Here is a 20,116-nt window from a genome sequence, read left to right as displayed (position 1 = left end):
CCACATCCACGCAGTCAGAGCCGACCCTAGTCTTTTGGGGGCCCTAAAATGTTGTTTTGCTGACATTCGCTAATTGAGCGAATGTCAGTGACTGACATAACAAGAGAAGAACTGCTGATGCACAAACACATTTTGGAAATTGATCCATGGGCCTTCAAAGGAGGGGCCGCGGGCCATCAGTTGACCATCCGTGAGTTAGAGGAATGGGTTCACAACCAGATGCCCCCATGCAAAAACATTTATTGATTTGCTTAATTCCTGTATTTATTCATCCTGCTATAAAAATAAATAGCATGTGCAAAAACATGCAGATTTCTGGTCAAGTGTTCTGTATCTGATAAACATAATAATGATATTGATCTGCCAGCACAATTCCTGTGTAGTCAAATCAAATCAAATGTTATTTGTCACATGCGCCAAATACAACAGGTAGACCTTACAGTGAAATGCTTACTTACAAGCCTTTAACCAACAATGCAGTTAAGAAAAATAGATAAGTAAAAAAAAAAAGATATATATGCAATTATGTTAGCACAGCTGACAACTGTTGTTCTGATTAAAGAATAATAAAACTGGCCTTCTTTAAACTAGTTGAGTATCTGGAGCATCAGCATTTGTGGGTTCGATTACAGGCTCAAAATGGCTAGAAACAAATAACTTTCTTGTGAAACTCGTCAGTCTATTCTTGTTCTGAGAAATGAAGGCTAATCCATGCGAGAAATTGCCAAGAAACTGAAGATTGCGTACAATGCTGTGTACTACTCCCTTCATAAACAGCAAACAGTCTCTAACCAGAATAGAAAGAAGAGTGGGAGGCCCTGGTACACAACTGAGCAAAAGGACAAGTACATTAGAGTGTCTTTGTGGAAGAACTTAAATGGCCTGCACGAGCCCTGACCTCAACCCCATCGAACACCTTTGGGATGAATTGGAACGTCGACTGCGAGCCAGGCCTAATCGCCCAACATCAGTGCCCAGCCTCACTAATGCTCTTGTGGCTGAATGGAAGCAAATCCCTGCAGCAATTTTCCAACATCTAGTGGAAAGCCTTCCCAGAAGAGTGGAGGCTGTTATAGCAAAGGGGGGGACCAACTCCATATTAATGCCCATTGTTTTGGAATGAGATGTTTGAAGAGCAGGTGTCCACATACTTTTGGTTATGTAGTGTAAGTTTAATATTTAACATTAATGTGTTATTTCTAAATATGTTTTTTTAAAGTGTTATTTATTACATATTCATTTAAAGCTCCTAATCAATCATGTAGCATGTAACCAGATAGGTGGAGAAAATATGTTTTATCACAATTGACAAAAGCAGTATCGCTGATTCATTTAAATGCATACATTGTGTGCAAAACAATTTCTCTCAAAAATATAACTGAGAACTTTCTTTTGTGAAAAAGCAGTACCTTGCTTAAGCAGTACCTTGCTTAATGCAGCAGATAACACTAGCTGAAACTTACAAGATCAAAGTGCTTTTGATCTTACACAATGAATAATTAGTTATACAATAGACAATTTATCAATTGCTATAATCAATATGGGTTAAGACAATGCAACTCAAAGAATTTGAATATTCTCTGGATCCAGCAAATGACACCCTTATAAAATCATGAAATGGAAGCAAGCTTGTCATTAAAGCCAAAGAAGTTACTGAATAGATTTTAAGATATGAAAAGGACAGCACTGGCAAGGTGTTTTTGCTTGTCCTTGAGCAACTGTTGACACCAACAGATTTGCTTCTGTTATCTTGTTTTGTGGTACGTTTGGGATTCTTTTTAACCCAACTGGCCACAATGTTCTTTAAGCGCTCAACATTAGCTACAAAACAGATGAATGCCGATTTTTTTTTTTCCATCTCCACTGAACAGAATCAGCTGTTTTGCGGCGCAACAAGTCAACAGAGGGGTTTTTAGTTTCAGTTCCCCCAGAGCTTTAGCATGTTACACGCTGTCTGTCTGGAGAGGGGCAGGTTAAAACATCATCTGTTTACCTCTACACTCTAAGACTTGAACACAACCCCCTAGATCACAACAGTTTCTGCTTTTCCTCATCCTCCTTGACTGTGACTTTCACCCTGTGCCAGGCGTTACTCAAAACTCCCCTCAGGTTCCAGATAGGTGCCACTGAGTCTGGCTGCATGTTGTAGCTGTTGTCCACCGCCTTGCACACAATCTCCAGTTCCTGGACCGCGGGGGGCAGTGGGGCTGTCAGCTCCCACAGCTTCCAGGCCCAGGCTCTGCCGGGTGGGGGCGAGGGGGCCGGGACCTGCCCCTTCTCACTGCTCTGTAGCTGCGCCACTTGCCAGGTCCGCCCTCCATCCAGAGACACATCGACACGCACCACCTCCCGGCCGCCCCCGCTCCAAGCGTAGCCCTTCACCGTCACCTCCTCTGCGCTGCGTTCCACCACAGCTCCCTCCACTGGCTGGGTGATGGCCGACTGGATGGGCAGCTCCTGGATGGCTGGGGCCGACTTGAAGTCCACCGTGTCCCAGTCAGTGGCGGGGGAGAAGCCCTTGTAGTCATTCTGCTGCCAGTGGCTGCTGCTCTCCTCCTCACTCACTATGATCTTTCCCAGCCACTTGACATTGCGGGCGCCCACCGTTCCCGGCACCACCACCCGTACGGGATAGCCATGGTCAGCAGGTAGGTCTTCGCCATTCATCTGGTAAGCCAGCAGCACGTCGCCCTCTTCACTTACCGCCTTGTTGAGCGGGATAGATGCTCCGTAGGTGGTGCCGGTCACGTCACTGTCAAGGCCTTCAAATTGAACGTGGGATGTCTGCTGGGCCACCTCTGACCTGTAGCCAGCTGCCAGCAGCACATCTTTCAGCCTGGCGCCGCTCCACGTAGCATTACTTATCGCAGCGATGCCCCAATTGAGCCCCTTCACCTGCTTGACTTTATTCATCTCCGAGCGGCGGTTGCCAGCACACTGCAGCGTGGCCGTGACTGTGTGTTTGGGGAAGCGTGTCTTCAGCTCCTCCAGAGAGAGGCTCAGAGATGCTCCACCAGGCACACCCTCCACCTGCAACAGGTAGGATTTCGGGTCCACTTGTGGCACAGGCAGGTGGTTCCTCTTAAAGAAGATGGCTGAAGGGGTGATGTAGTTGTCGGAGAGGATTTCGGGTGGGGGCTCGGCATTGAAGGGCTTGAGGCTGTTGATGCGCAGGGCAGGGTGCCGCTCCGGGTCGGTAGAGTAGGGGTCCGTGGATTTCACACTTTGTTGCTTCCGCCGATCCTCCGCACTCAGCTCACCCACCTTTTTGTTTTTTAAAGTATACAAATATATATATATATATATATATTACACACATACACAGTGCCTTCAAAAAAGTATCCAGACCCCTTGACTTTTTCCAAATGTTTAGGTTACAGCCTTATTCTAAAATTGAGGAAATAATTTGATCAAATCTACACACAATACCCCACAATGACTAAGCAAAAACAGGATTTTAGAAATGTTTGCTAATTTATTAAATATAAAAAACTGAAATATCACATTCACATAAGTATTCAGACCCTTTACTCAGTACTTTCTTGAAGCACCTTTGGCAGCGATTACAGCCTAGAGTCTTGGGATTTTCTCCCAGTCTTCTATACAGATGCTCTCAAGCTGTCAGGTTGGATGTGGAGAGTTGCTGCACATCTCTCCAGAAATGTTCGATTGAGTTCAGGTCCGGGCTCTGGCTGGGCCACTCAAGGAAGCCACTCCTGCATTGTCTTGGCTGTGTGCTTAGGGTCGTTGTCCTGTTGGAAAGTGAACCTATGCCCCAGTCTGAGGTCCTGAGAACTCTGGAGCAGGTTTTCATCAAGGATCTCTCTGTACTTTGCTCCGCTCATCTTTCCCTCAATCCTGACTAGTCTCCCAGTCTCTGCCGCAGAAAAACATCCCCACAGCATGATGCTACCACCACCATGCTTCACTGCAGGGACGTTGCCAGGTTTCCTCCAGATGTGACGCTTGGCATTCAGGCCAAAGAGTTCAATCTTGGTTTCATCAGACCAGAGAATCTTTAGGTGCCATTTGGGAAATTCCAAGAGGAACTCTGGAGCTCTGTCAGAGTGACCATCAGGTTCTTGGTCACCTCCCTGACCAGGGTCCTTCTCCCCCGATTGTTCAGTTTGGCCACGTGGCCAGCTCTAGGAAGAGTCTTGGTGGTTCCAAACTTCTTCCATTTAAGAATGATGGAGGCTACTGTGTTCTTGGGGACCTTCAATGCTGCAGAAATGTTTTGGTACCCTTCCCCAGATCTGTGCCATGACACAATCCTGTCTCGAAGCTCTACGGACAATCCCTTCAACCTCACAGCTTGATTTTTGCTCTGACATGCACTGTCAACTGTGGGACATTATATAGACAGGTATGTGCCTTTCCAAGTTAAGTCCAATCAATTGAATTTACCACAGGTGGACTCCATGTTGCAGAAGCATCTCAAGGGTGATCAATGGAAACAGGAGGCACCTGAGCTCAATTTCGAGTCTCATAGCAAAGGGCCTGAATACTTATGTAAATTAGGTATGTTTTTAATATGTAATACATTTGCAAAAATAAAATTAAAAAAACTTTTTGCTTCGTCATTATGGGGTATTGTGTGTAGATTGCTGAGTTTTTGTTGTTGTTGTTAATCCATTTTAGAATAAGGCTGTAATGTAACAAAATGTGGAAAAAGTCAAGGGGTCTGAATACTTTCTGCAGGCACTGTATATATTTTATTGTTATGTTATTTAGATAAAAAAAGAGAGTAAATTGTAACAAAGGTTTCATAATAAGAATTGGTTGTGGGAAGATATGCTGTCGTAGCAACAGTAGAATTATTCACACTTGCGCAGACCAGATAACAAGACCATACACAGCTCGCCCACCTTATACTCAGACAGGATCTCCAGCACGTGATCTTGGCTGTGAACGGCATACAGTGCCCAGAAGGGCTCCAGAGCCCCACCTGCTGCTAGCAGGATCTTATCACCACCAGGGTGCATGGACACAAACTCTGTGATGTCATAGACACTGCCCTTGTAGGTGACCCAGACGCCCTCCTCAACAGAGCGGTGTTTGGTGACCTCGTCCTGGGTGTAGATGGGTAGAGAGGAGGCTGGGGCTATGGGCTGGACTATAGTGGTGGCTGCCTGCTCAGTCTGGAGAGAAGACAAACAACAGTCAAATATCAGCTACAGAAGAAAAAAAGAGCAGAAACATACCGAAAAGTAATTTTTGACATTATTTATGCTACAAAACTAGTAACAAAATGAATTGTAGTGAACAATATACAGCCTTGAAAAACAATAAATGCTGTTAAATGCCCATATTGTAGGTTAGATTTCTCCAACAGTATAATAGCGTAAATGCACCACAACTTCCATCACACCAGCTATTAGTACGCAGACTGTCCCTCTCACCTGGCTGTGGTAGAGGCCATAGGCCAGTACAGCCCCTGTCCCAGCCAGCAGCCCTGCTAGGGCGTGTCTCCAGTTGGGGCCATGGCTGCGTTGGTACTGCCCTGACTTATGCCCCCCATGACTGCTGCCCCAGCGTGCACAGAGGCTGCCCGCACACACTGCCACAGGAAGGGCCGCACCCTGCAACAACTGCACCCTGTAGGAGACACACAGACCAGTGTCACAATCAGACAAACAGTAGGGGTGGGTCCCAAATGGCTCTGGCCAAAAGCAGTGCACTATATAGGGAGTCATTTGAGACACACCTAGCAGTTTACTCATGTACTGATTGCATTCATGTTACAGATAGTTACACCCATGTCCATACAAAGGACAAGTTATGGTAGGCAGTGCAAATATACTTGAGTAGATCCTGCTGTAAGATAAGGCGTAACTATGCAACTGACAAAAGCTTTTTCTATTCATGGACCAGAGGGCTAATCTAAAAAGGTTTGGGCCCATTAGACTTAACTGACATGTTAAAATAGTTTCTATGGTCCCGATTTCACCTAATAACCCAGACAGAGGCCTCTCCTAGGATACTCCACTCCTTAAAGATGTTAAAAGGTCAGGCAAACTGCTTACAGTTCATATCAATAAGACTAACTAAACAAATAAAAGGGGGAGACAAATCTGTATTTCAGGAGCTCGTTTGATAAGGAGGTAATTGATTATCTCCAAGCTCCTGCTTGGAAATCATTAACCCAGCTTCTGACACTAGGGCCACATTCCTATTTAGTGCACTACCGTTGATCACTTTTTACTTTGGGTCCTGGTCAAAAGTAGTGCACTATGTACAGTACATTTGGAAAGTATTTCGACCCCTTGACATTTTCTACATTTTGTAGATAGAGATCACTCAGACAGAGCTCCAGAGTTCCTCTGTGGAGATGGGAGAACCTTCCAGCAGGACAACCATCTCTGTAGCACTCCACCAATCAGGCCTTTATGGTAGAGTGGCCAGACGGAAGCCACTCCTCAGTAAAAGGCACATGACAGCCCGTTTGGTGTTTGCCAAAAGGCACCTAAAGGACTCTCAGACCTTGAGAAACCAGATTCTCTGGTCTGATGAAACCAAGATTGAATTCTTTGGGCTGAATGCCAAGCGTCACGTCAGGAGGAAACGTGGCACCATCCCTACGGTGAAGCATGGGGGTGGCAGAATCATGCTGTGGGGATGTTTTTCAGCGGCAGGGACTGGGAGACTAGTCAAAATCGAGAGAAAGATGAACGGAGCAAAGTACAGAGAGATCCTTGATGAGAACCTGCTCCCCAGCGCTCAGGACTTCAGAATGGGGAGAAGGTTCACCTTCCAACAGGACAACAACCCTAAGCACACAGCCAAAACAAAGCAGAAGTGGCTTCAGGACAAGTCTCTGAATGTCCTTGAGTGGCCCAGCCAGAGCCCGAACTTGAACCCGATAGAACATCTCCGGAGAGACATAAAAATACCTGTGCAGCGACACTCCCCATCCAACCTGACAGAGCTTGAGAGGATCTGCAGAGAAGAATGGGAGAAACTCCCTAAATACAGGTGTGCCAAGCTTAAAGCGTCATACCCAAGAGGACACGAGGCTGTAATCACTGCCAAAGGTGCTTCAACAAAGTACTGAGTAAACGGTCTGAATACTTATGTAAATGTTATATTTTAAAAAATATATATTTTTATTTGTAGAAATGTGCTAAAATTTCTAAACGGCTGTTTTTGCTTTGTCATTATGGGGTATTCTGTGTAGACTGATGAGGGGAAAAAACTATTTAATCCATTTTAGAATAAGGCTGTAAATTAACAAAATGTTTAAGACCTGTCTGGGTTGGCGCCCCCCCCCCTTGGGTTGTGCTGTGGCGGAGATCTTTGTGGGCTATACTCGGCCTTGTCTCGGGATGGTAAGTTGGTGGTTGAAGATATCCCTCTAGTGGTGTGGGAGCTGTGCTTTGGCAAAGTGGGTGGGGTTATATCCTTCCTGTTTGGCCCGGGGTTGTCCTCGGATGGGGCCACAGTGTCTCCTGACCCTTCCTGTCTCAGCCTCCAGCATTTATGCTGCAGTAGTTTATGTGACGGGGGGCTAGGGTCAGTTTGTTATATCTGGAGTACTTCTCCTGTCCTATTCGGCGTCCTGTGTGAATTTAAGTGTGCCCTCTCTAATTCTCTCTTTCTTTCTCTCTCTCGGGGGACCTGAGCCCTAGGACCATGCCTCAGGACTACCTGACATGATGACTCCTTGCTGTCCCCAGTCCACCTGGCTGTGCTGCTGCTCCAGTTTCAACTGTTCTGCCTTATTATTATTTGACCATGCTGGTCATTTATGAACATTTGAACATCTTGGCCATGTTCTGTTATAATCTCCACCCGGCACAGCCAGAAGAGGACTGGCCACCCCACATAGCCTGGTTCCTCTCTAGGTTTCTTCCTAGGTTTTGGCCTTTCTAGGGAGTTTTTCCTAGCCACCGTGCTTCTACACCTGCATTGCTTGCTGTTTGGGGTTTTAGGCTGGGTTTCTGTACAGCACTTTGAGATATCAGCTGATGTACGAAGGGCTATATAAATACATTTGATTTGATTTAAAAAGTCAAGGGATCTGAATACTTCCCGAATGCTAAGGAATAGGATGACATTTGGGACGCAGTTAGCCGTAGTGAAAATTATTCCTTTAAAGTCAGTCATACATACTGGCCCTGCCTTGCACTTTCGTGGCTGGTATGTTTTTTTTTTTAAGACATGTAAGATCCTTTTTAGTGGCTGTTCCGACTCAGACCTTTGACTAGGCAAGACATAAACAGGTCATTAAAGTGGACTATAGCAATAAGGAGAAAAGGCAGATGCCAGGTCTGCCAGAATGGCCATGCAGTTAGTGATATATTTTTTATAACTGTGATATTACTTTTAAGCTGAAAGGTAAAAAATGCAGCTTATTTTATGACTACCTTTGAGTCTTGAGAAGGCCTACTCTGGTTAGGCCTCGACAGTGTCTGAGGAGCAGCATTGCATTGGTGTTGATAGTCTGAGGGGAAAGAAGTACAATTAATAAACAAGAAGCACAAATATACACGTTCCCTTAACATGAAAACCTCATTTAAACATACCCATAGCATGGACCCGTGCAAAACATGGATGTCATTCTTTTTAACACAGTCAACTGCCTCATGAGATATGCTGACCCTACTGTTCTGTTATATTATAACATGGTAGATCTGTACCTGAGATCTGTAATCATAGTTTTTTGTTTGCAATTTTGTAATGTAAAAACTGGCGCACGGGCATTTTCCATCCCTTATGCCAGGTTCGGCAATTTACCTGTCTCACATCAACCCACTTGTACTGAGGTGGGAGGGGTGGTAATATTTGAGGTATGTCGTAAAAGCAAGCACAAAAGTGACAATTGCATGCAGCACGAAAGTTGAGTCCAACCAAAAGCAGGTCTTAACAATAACACAGATTGCTTGGTTTTTCATTTCAGCAGCCTATCAACAAAGGATTTGGTTCATGAGACTGCTTTAAATAAATATTAAATCACCAAAGCTTTATTAAAAGATCAGGTTTAGGAGCAGCAAAACAGTGAGTGAATGCAATCTGTATGCAATCTGTATGATCCTTCCACAATGTTTATAAAACGTATTATGTATGGGGGCTGCTCTTGCAGAGACACGGTCATTTGTGCTTGTCGTTTTCGTGCTTGTTTATTTCATGTGTTTTAAAGTTGCGATCCACCTCCATCAACCAAGTTTTTAGTGGTATGAAATTAGATAGCTAATAATGAGGCAAACAGCAGTACTTTTGCTGTTAGTTTAAAAAAAATGTTTTAAGTGAAATGCACCAATCATGCTGTCGACCAATATATCCATATTAATGGATATAGAGAGCCGCAACCGCGGATATCAGACACAAGATATCCTGCTTATTCTCCGACCCTTGGCTGCAAGTTTACACTAGAATGGACTTATAAATATAATATATAAAATGTGAATACTGTCAATACACAGCTGGACTTACCTGCTCCCGCTTTCTCACATTGTGCTATTTACAAACAAACAAACATTTGACTGGCTCAACTGGGGAACTACAATACGTTTCATAATGTAAAGTAACATGACAGGTGAAATGAAAATTTATCTCCTAACGTATTGCACAAGTTAACTACAGGTATTTGCTTACAAAGTAGCTACAAAAATGAAAATTGGTTGAAAAAATAATCATTTAAACAGTATTGAAAACCATCCCATGGCTATTTCCAAATACCCCAGTATACTGAATACCGCCCAAGCCTACTGACGAGCTACAGGCAATACCTGTCCGAGTACCGACAATCTAGCCTGATCTGTCTGAGACCTGGCTTATGGAACAGGAACCCGACTCTGCAGTGGAGCTGGACGGCTACACAATCATTAGAATGGACCGAAGCATCAACTCCAGTAAGAAGAAAGGCAGAGGAGTTTGAGTTCATCAATAAGAAATACTGTAATTCAGCCCATATCACAACGAAGCACCAGGTCTGTACTAAAGATATTGAACTCCTTGCTCTTAACCTACAGCTATACTACCTGCCACAGGAAATAAATCAAGCCCGACTGTTTGTTTACATAGCCCACAACTGCCGACGTGATCCATGACCTTGTATCCCAGGCTGAAACAGTCACCTGACACAGTAAAGCTGATCATTCCCCAAGAGAGGATGACTTTCACTTTAGCAGTGATAAATTCATGAACTTCTTTGAGGAAAAGATTATGATTATTAGAAAGAAAATTACGGACTCCTCTTTAAATCTGCGTATTCCTTCAAAGCTCAGTTGTCCTGAGTCTGCACAACTCTGCCAGGACCTAGGATCAAGAGAGACGCTCAAGTGTTTTAGTACTATATCTCTTGACACAATGATGAAAATAATCATGGCCTCTAAACCTTCAAGCTGCATACTGGACCCTATTCCAACTAAACTACTGAAAGAGCTGCTTCCTGTGCTTGGCCCTCCTATGTTGAACATAATAAACGGCTCTCTATCCACCGGATGTGTACCAAACTCACTAAAAGTGGCAGTAATAAAGCCTCTCTTGAAAAAGCCAAACCTTGACCCAGAAAATATTTTTTTAACTATCGGCCTATATCGAATCTTCCATTCCTCTCAAAATTTTTTGAAAAGGCTGTTGCGCAGCAACTCACTGCCTTCCTGAAGACAAACAATGTATACGAAATGCTTCAGTCTGGTTTTAGACCCCATCATAGCACTGAGACGGCACTTGTGAAGGTGGTAAATTACATTTTAATGGCATCGGACCAGGGTCTGCATCTGTCCTCGTGCTCCTAGACCTTAGTGCTGCTTTTGATACCATCGATCACCACACTCTTTTGGAGAGATTGGAAACCAAAATTGGTCTACACGGACAAGTTCTGGCCTGGTTTAGATCTTATCTGTCGGAAAGATATCAGTTTGTCTCTGTGAATGGTTTGTCCTCTGACAAATCAACTGTAAATTTCGGTGTTCCTCAAGGTTCCGTTTTAGGACCACTATTGTTTTCACTATATATTTTACCTCTTGGGGATGTTATTCGAAAACATAATGTTAACTTTCACTGCTATGCGGATGACACACAGCTGTACATTTCAATGAAACATGGTGAAGCCCCAAAATTGCCCTTGCTAGAAGCATGTGTTTCAGACATAAGGAAGTGGATGGCTGCAAACTTTCTACTTTTAAACTCGGACAAAACAGAGATGCTTGTTCTAGGTCCCAAGAAACAAAGAGATCTTCTGTTGAATCTGACAATTAATCTTAATGGTTGTACAGTCGTCTCAAATAAAACTGTGAAGGACCTCAGCGTTACTCTGGACCCTGATCTCTCTTTTGAAGAACATATCTAGACCATTTCAAGGACAGCTTTTTTCCATCTACGTAACATTGCAAAAAATCAGAAACTTTCTGTCCAATGATGCAGAAAGATTAATCCATGCTTTTGTCACTTCTAGGTTAGACTACTGCAATGCTCTACTTTCCGGCTACCTGGATAAAGCACTAAATAAACTTCAGTTAGTGCTAAATACGGCTGCTAGAGTCCTGACTAGAACCAAAAGATTTGATCATATTACTCCAGTCTAGCCTCTCTACACTGGCTTCCTGTCAAAGCAAGGGCTGATTTCAAGGTTTTACTGCTAACCTACAAAGCATTACATGGGCTTGCTCCTACCTATCTCTCTGATTTGGTCCTGCTGTACATACCTACACGTACGCTACGGTCACAAGACGCAGGCCTCCTAATTGTCCCTAGAATTTCTAAGCAAACAGCTGGAGGCAGGGCTTTCTCCTATAGAGCTCCATTTTTATGTTACGGTCTGCCTACCCATGTCAGAGACGCAAACTCGGTCTCAACCTTTAAGTCTTTACTGAAGACTCATCTCTTCAGTGGGTCATATGATTGAGTGTAGTCTGGCCCAGGAGTGGGAGGGTGAACGGAAAGGCTCTGGAGCAACGAACCGCCCTTGCTGTCTCTGCCTGGCCGGTTCCCCTCTTTCCACTGGGATTCTCTGCCTCTAACCCTATTACAGGGGCTGAGTCACTGGCTTACTGGGGCTCTCTCATGCCATCCCTGGATGGGGTGCGTCACCTGAGTGGGTTGATTCACTGATGTGGTCATCCTGTCTGGGTTGGCGCCCCCCCTTGGGTTGTGCCATGGCGGAGATCTTTGTGGGCTATACTCAGCCTTGTTTCAGGATGGTAAGTTGGTGGTTGCAGATATCCCTCTAGTGGTGTGGGGGCTGTGCTTTGGCAAAGTGGGTGGGGTTATATCCTTCCTGTTTGGCCCTGTCCGGGGGTGTCCTCGGATGGGGCCACAGTGTCTCCTGACCCCTCCTGCCTCAGCCTCCAGTATTTATGCTGCAGTAGTTTGTGTCGGGGGGCTAGGGTCAGTTTGTTATATCTGGAGTACTCCTCCTGTCCTATTCGGTGTCCTGTGTGAATCTAAGTGTGCGTTCTCTAATTCTCTCCTTCTCTCTTTCTTTCTCTCTCTCGGAGGACCTGAGCCCTAGGACCATGCCCCAGGACTACCTGACATGATGACTCCTTGCTGTCCCCAGTCCACCTGGCCGTGCTGCTGCTCCAGTTTCAACTGTTCTGCCTTATTATTATTCGACCATGCTGGTCATTTATGAACATTTGAACATCTTGGCCATGTTCTGTTATAATCTCCACCCGGCACAGCCAGAAGAGGACTGGCCACCCCACATAGCCTGGTTCCTCTCTAGGTTTCTTCCTAGGTTGTGAACATCCTAGTAATATGCTAGCTACTGCTGATAGTCTGCACAAAGAAAACTACAAAAAGGCACATAGCATTAATCTACTGTAGCCGGATCAATATCTCTTTTTAAAGGCTGTTGTCTTAAAGGGGCAGCATCCTGATGTTAAATGTTTAAAAAATCTTCTCAAAATGAGAGTAATAAAGTAATGACTTACACTGCTAGATTATATTACACAGCTTTTTAATACATACCATAATAACCAACTTTTGCCTAATACAGCTGAACATAGAAAGCACGTCAACCTATTGGCCCAGCATGACCCTAATGCATTTTAACTAGTCTACGCCATGTCCGGGCCAGTAAAGTTTCGATTAGTGTTATTTAACATTGGAAACTATAGGAATAGTGGTTTTGGGTTGATTTTTTCCTTTAATATTGTATGCCCACGGGGAGCAATTATGGTGCCTGTAACTGTATTTCGACATAGCCTATTTAAAACAAGTTATTTCGTTTTGATTAGAATTATTCACTCTTCTAAGCCTTATCAATAGTGAATTTAATCTTGCTTATTGACAACGTTTGACATGTACATGGCAGACATAATGCAATTTACAGTGGGTCTAGCCCCTATATCAGTGTGAATGCTATGTTTAACAATATATACTGAACAAAAATATTAAAACAACAATTTTACAGTTAATATAAGGAAATCAGTCAATTGAAATAAATAAATTAGGCCCTAATCTATGGATTTCACAAGACTGGGCAGGGGCGCAGCCATGGATGGGCCTGGGAGGGCATAGGCCCACCCATTGGGTAGCTAGGCCCAGCCAATCAGAATGAGTTTTTCCCCACAAAAGGGCTTTATTACATTCAGAAAAACTATTGAGTTTCATCAGCTGTTTGGATGGCTGGTCTCAAACGATCCCGCACGTGAAGAAGCCGGATGTGGAGGTCCTGGGCTGGCATGGTTACACGTGGTCTGCAGTTGTGAGGCCGGTTGGACGTACTGCCAAATTCTCTAAAACAAAGTTGGAGGTGGCTTATGGTAGAGAAATGAACATTCAATTCTCTGGAAACAGCTCTGGTGGACACTCCTGCAGTCAGCATGCCAATTGCACACACTCTCCAAACTTTATGTATCTGTAGCATTGCATGACAAAACTGCACATTTTAGAGTGGCCTTTTATTGTGTAATGATAATGCTGTGTGATCATCTTCTTGATATGCCACACCTGTCAGGTGGATGGATTATCATGGCAAAGAAGAAATTCTCTAACCGGGATGTAAACAAATGTGGGCAAACAATGAGAGAAATAAGCTTTTCATGCGCGTGAAATATTTCCTGGATCTTTTATTTCAGCTCATGAAACTTGGGACCAACACTTTACATGATCCGTTTATATTTTTGTTCAGTATATATCCATATGGGCTAGCTGAAAATGTCACCAAAACAATGTACACGCTTCAATGGGGCAGAAGTCAGAGCTGTTGTGATTCTGGATGGCCAGATGGCTACCAACATTGACAAGAAACTGCCATGTGGGGAATCGTACGTGGTTCATTTCAGCTAGTTTCATCTTGTTCTTGATAGCATGTCTTGTTTTGAGGTGTTTTGACCGATTTCATGGCAATGCTAATGCTAAAATTCAAAAGCTAGCTAACCAACAACTGTAACAATGTATTGTGCAAATGTGTTTGTTTTCAATAAACATTGGAGACTAAATATCATTTACATTCTAAGCCAACCCCATCTGCTTTGCTCCATAGTTGCGCACACACACACACTTCGGTTTTGTTGCTAAACAACCAAACCCATTTATTAAAGCCACGTAATTAGGCTTCCTACAATGTAGACCGCAAACATGTTCAACATATTTAGGAAAGATGACATTTAGTTTCTCTAGGCTATTTAACAAACTATGCTGTAGCGGACTAACATTCTTATTGGAGTTGATGACAATGCAATACATAAAAGACTGTAAATACACAACTTGAAGCAACCACATATTTAGCCCTGGAGCATGTTGTGATTGTAGGCTTGACCCCCTCACTGGCCACACACCTACAACTAATTTATGAATCAAAACTCAGTCCTTTCGCACTACCGCACCCATAATTCCGATTGTGAAAATAGCTGAAATATTTCTGCCACACACCCAAACCTATAACGCTACTGCAAGCACTAAGATTTACCATTGCGTTAGGCCTAGGTTTGTTAAAATAGAGCCCAGAGTGTGTGTGACCTAAAAAGAGTGCTATCGGTGCTATCAGATTTCACAGTGCCTGGGTGACCCCAGCATGAGTCGGGCATGCACCCAACAATACAACCAGGGCATGCACCAAAGTTCAAAATAATTGTTCAAAGTAGACATGTCATTCCCCATGAAGTAAGCTGTTCACTTTATTGTGTGTACAGTATAGTCCCTAGTTATATCTACAGAGGGGAAAATCTCACATGGCAGGAATAGGGCAAAACTATTCAGTTCAATGTATATGGAACTCTGTGTCCTAAATGACTCTGCGTTGAGAATGTATGTTTTCAAATAGAAAGGTTGTTAGCCTTAACAATTTAAGGGGCATTTGTCATATGAGATATCCAGTTCCAGTTAACTTAGCATGACTCACTATAACTCGATATTAACTGCTCTCTGTTTCACTGCCAACATGTTCCTGCTGCTCCGGAGTGAAGTTTCCCCTAGATCGGGAGCCTGATTGGTGTTGTACTTTTGCCCCAGCCCCAGCTAACACACCTGACTCCAATAATCAACTTCAGTTCAGAGAGTAATTAGTTGAATCAGCTGTGCGTGGTAAGGGATGGAGAAAAAGTGGGACACCACTCCGGCCCCGAGGGCTGAAGTTACCCATCCCTGCCCTAGATACAGATCTAGGATAAGCTTCCCTTCCTCGATACTAACCCCCAATAGTGGGGGAAATGCTAAACTGACCCCAGATCAGCATCTAGGGGCAACTTCACCCTATACCAGTTCTGCTCCAGCAACCAATAGGTATTTCAATCTCCTTCAACGCCTCCTCCTCGACCAATCAAGGGCTACCAAGCCAAACTAGCCAAGGGGCGTGAACCAAGGGGAGGGCTAGCTTGTCAGTAGCTTGTCAGAGTCAGGTCTTTTCTCAGCCCATTCAGAACTGTTACAAAAGTAGATTCAGTAGGGAAAGAAGAAGTAGGCTAACTGGGGAAAACTCTGGGCCCTTGTAGTATTAATAAGCTATACATGTTGTATCAACACTTATTTAAGTCTTGTTTAAATTCCTGTTTATGACTTTAGCAGCTACCTGCATCATTTACTTATATCAGTATCATCTCATATCAGTTGCTGACAGTACCGCCTAACACCAGTCAGAGCTGTGGGGGACCCTCACGAAACTGGCACTTGATCAGATATTATGCATTTTACCACAACTTCCACAACCACCAACGCAGGTATATAAAAATTACCTGACAATTTCATCTGGATGCATTTCGGGTAATGAGAATTTGGGGTTAAAATGTAAAAAATTAAGTGTGAAAATGTATTTTAAATCAGACAGACATCTTAGCCTTCAGAATGATAGTTGATTGTTGAAGATGCATCATGGTTTTCTACACTGAATAAATATAAATGCAACATGTAAACTGTAAACTGTTGGTCCCATGTTTCCTGAACTGAAATAAAAGATCCCAGAAATGTTCCATATGCACAAAAAGCTTATTTCTCTTAAATTGTGTGCACAAATTTGTTTATACCCGTTAGTGAACATTTGACCTTTGCCAAGATAAACCATCCACCTGACAGGTGTGGAATATCAAGAAGCTGATTAAACAACACAATCAAACCTTGTGCTGGGGAAAATAAAAGGCCACTCTAAAATGTGCAATTTTGCCACACAAAATGCCACAGATGTCTCACATTTTGAGGAATTGGCATGCTGACTGCAGGAATGTCCACCAGAGCTGTTGCCAGAGAATTGAATGTTCATTTCTCTACCATAAGCTGCCACCAACGTCATTTTAGAGAATTTGGCAGTACGTCCAACCGGCCTCACAACCACAGACCACGTAACTACACCAGCCCAGGATCTCCACATCCGTCTTTTTTACCTGCGGGATCGTCAGACCAGCCACCCAGTCGGATGATGGAACTGTGGGTTTGCACAACCTAAGAGTTTTTGCAAATATTGTCTGAAACGATCTCAGGGAAGCTAATTTGAATGCTTGTCGCCCTCAAGAGGGTCTTGACCTGACTGCAGTTCGGCATCGAAACAGACTTCAGTGGGCAAAAGCTCACCTTCGGTGTTCATTAGCACGGTGGAGAAGTGTGCTCTTCACGGATGAATCCCAGTTTCAACTGTACCGGGCAGATGGCAGACAGCATGTATGGCATTGTGTGAGCGAGTGGTTTGCTGATGTCAACGTTGTGAACAGAGTTCCCCATGGTGTCAGTGGGGTTATGGTATGGGCAGGCATAAGCTACAGCCAACAAACCCAATTGCATTTTTCGATGGCAATTTGAATGCACAGAGATAACGTGACGAGATCCTGAGGGCAATTGTCATGGCATTCATTCGCCACCATCGCCTCATGTTTCAGCATGATAACGCAAGGCCCTATGTCGTAAGGATCTCTACGCTATTCCTAGAAGATTAAAAATGTCCCACTTCTTTCATGGCCTACATACCCACCAGACATGTCACATGCTCTGGATTGACGTGTACGATAGCATGTTCCAGTTTCCGACAATATCCAGCAACTTCGCACAGCCATTGAAGAGGAGTGGGACAACATTCCACAGGTCACAATAAACAACCTGATTAACTCTATGTGAAGGAGACGTGCCACGCTGCATAAGGCAAATGGTGGTTACACCAGATACTGATTGGTTTTCTGATCCACGCCCCTACTTTTTAAAAAAGGTATCCGAGACCAACATGAAATCACATGAAATCCATAGATTAGGGCCTAAAATTAATTTATTTCAGTTGACTTATTTCCTTATATGAACGGTAGGCCGTCATTGTAAATAAGAATTTGTTCTGACTTAGCTAGTTAAAAAGGTTAAATAAAAAATAAACACATTTTAAAAACTCATAAAACTCTTTGAAATTGTTGCATATTGCGTTTATATTTTAGTTCAGTGTAATTCAACTACTGCCAGGGTTAAAACAGGTTTCATGAGAATCACCTGACTACACTATCAGAAGAGTGAAAAGTCTGTGATTAATCAACTGTTTTAAGTGGTTTATTGTCCATCATAAATCTACATAAGACCGATTGTGATAACACGTTAAACACAGCAATCCGGCGCTTCCTGACTAGAAGAAAACGTCCTGGACACTGAAAGTGTGCATTTACTTATTTTTTTGCAAATTGAGGCACTCATGTGGTAAACACCCTTTTAGTAGGATTTTAATCAAAAGTCAAATATATTTTAAACAAGTCAAATATACTTTAAACACAGCATCCTGGCTTGATACATACATACAATATAAACACAGAGTAACAAATCCTGGACACTGCAATTGTATTATAGTGATCCTGCTATATGAGCCACCGTACAATTCCAACTAAGAGAGTTACTGAGTATTGACGCAAGGTTCGATGCCTTGCCGTTCCTGTTAAAAGTGGGATGACTGCTGTGAGGCCATCGGAACGCACGACCCGGACTTGTAAGGGGGGCTAAGCATACGAAGCACCGGAACGTGCCTTCCCGTTTGTAAGGGGCAGTGTTGCGTCAGCAATGTTCTAATTCATACCAAGTGACGTCACTATTGACGTTATGAGTTTCCTTTCACACCAGCGACCCGGGTTCGATTTTTGGTGCACCGTTCGCTAGATATGTTTTTTCAAACCCATAACAAACCCATATTTGCTACAGCACTAATTCCACATACCCTTATTTCGAATGGCATCAATGGTTCAATTGATTAAGAAATACTCATGATTTAATTACATTAATTACCTAACGTTACCTTTGATGTGCCTGCATAATCTGAAAATCGGATGGATGGCAAAGACCTGATAAAATGTCATGGCTTGTATCATAGCTGCTACCAGCCGCAAACTAGCTACATTACGTTAGCATTAGCTAGCATGTGGATTTGCCAGCTAGCCATATCAGGACCATTTCATAAACAAGCCACTCAATAGTATTTCTAGGTGTAGCTAGTGTTTTTGCATTCCAATTATTGAATAGAAACGATAAATTTGCATCTTTAAAAGAAAGTGACATTAACTGTTACTCACCTAAAGTTTAATATTGTCTTTTTTTATATTCCAGATGCACTGCTGACAAGTCCTCGAGGATCGAGCTCTCCTCCACTAGCCGGTTGGGTACGTAGTTTGATTGTCAGTGGGCTAGTTCGTCTTGCATGCCCCGGTGCACCGGGTCGGTTGAGATGTTGCTTAACGACCAATGGAATGGTCTAAAATATGCAACATCCGCCCATCCAGGGCAACTGGCAATGTTAAACGAACTCGCTCATTGTGGAATACTCGCTGGCAGAAATTGGCCAAATAGGGTTAACTAGCTACTTCAGAAATTGTCTACATCCCCAAATCAAATAAATGGTAAAACATAAAGCAAGCCGTGAGTAAACCTATTTTGTTATTCCAATTCCTGATGCTGCTGATCAATTTAATTATCCAACATCCACATTTGATCAGATACCACTTTGTTTTACATTATCTGAAGATGGTAAATCCTCACTGTATGAACAACAAATAGTGGGAAAGATTTCTAAACGAAGATCTGTATTTAGACAAATGTCTTTAAGGTGAACGGAGCAAAAATGATCCAGCTCACCGAAAAGACTCAATGCCCATCAATAAAAATTGGCACCCAGGATAACACAGGGTGTTTGATTTAAATTTAACAGAAAATTCCACAATGAGGAGATAAGCATGTTCGGAGATAAGCATAAGATCATAGGGTTTATGTAAATCATACCACTATTTATGAATGTATTAACTGCTACTACAAGTGAGCGTTAACAGATTAATATCGTATTTTTCAATAGACTTCTTTCACTTCTAGAAAATCTGCATATCCACTGATCTGATATTTTTAATATTGCAGCATATTAAAACGGAGACTGTGGTGTCTCCGATTTTGGAAATTAACTAGCAACTTTCTACTATGTTGCGAAGAAAATAGTACTATACTGTAGTCAGACAAGCACTACACCTGCTCATGGGACTCTGAGGTTCCGTCTACACCTAATCAGGCAAATTATGGAGTAGAATTTATATTGTTCATTGACCGCTCAACTCTCAGATATGAATAACATGAAATACACTCTGTAATAATGTGTGCTTCAGTATCAAGACTGAAGAGTAAAAAACAACAACAATCTGCCATTTTGAACCGATTTAATTATCCAACAGCGTTACCTTGTGGTAGAACAAACCCCCTACATTTACATGCTATTATGACGACACTTAAGAAATGGCTCCCC

The 20,116-nt window shown here is 43.2% G+C and overlaps 1 protein-coding gene across 1 annotated transcript; it reads right to left on the bottom strand.

Annotated features, from left to right (window-relative positions):
- Positions 1-223: 223 nt before the first annotated feature.
- On the bottom strand, positions 224-19,065 carry suox (sulfite oxidase). Its single transcript, XM_031825317.1, has 5 exons — positions 18,906-19,065; positions 8,367-8,443; positions 5,403-5,598; positions 4,869-5,141; positions 224-3,264 (listed from the first exon to the last, which is right to left on the bottom strand). Exons 2-5 carry the CDS (start codon positions 8,423-8,425, stop codon positions 2,029-2,031), a joined length of 1,764 nt encoding a protein of 587 aa, XP_031681177.1. The 5' UTR covers positions 8,426-8,443; positions 18,906-19,065; the 3' UTR covers positions 224-2,028.
- Positions 19,066-20,116: the final 1,051 nt, after the last annotated feature.

This window comes from Oncorhynchus kisutch, linkage group LG5 (assembly GCF_002021735.2).
Source record: "Oncorhynchus kisutch isolate 150728-3 linkage group LG5, Okis_V2, whole genome shotgun sequence".
NCBI lineage: Eukaryota > Metazoa > Chordata > Actinopteri > Salmoniformes > Salmonidae > Oncorhynchus > Oncorhynchus kisutch.
The sequence above is the reverse complement of the archived record's forward strand: the minus strand, read 5'-3'. Positions and strand labels throughout refer to the sequence as shown.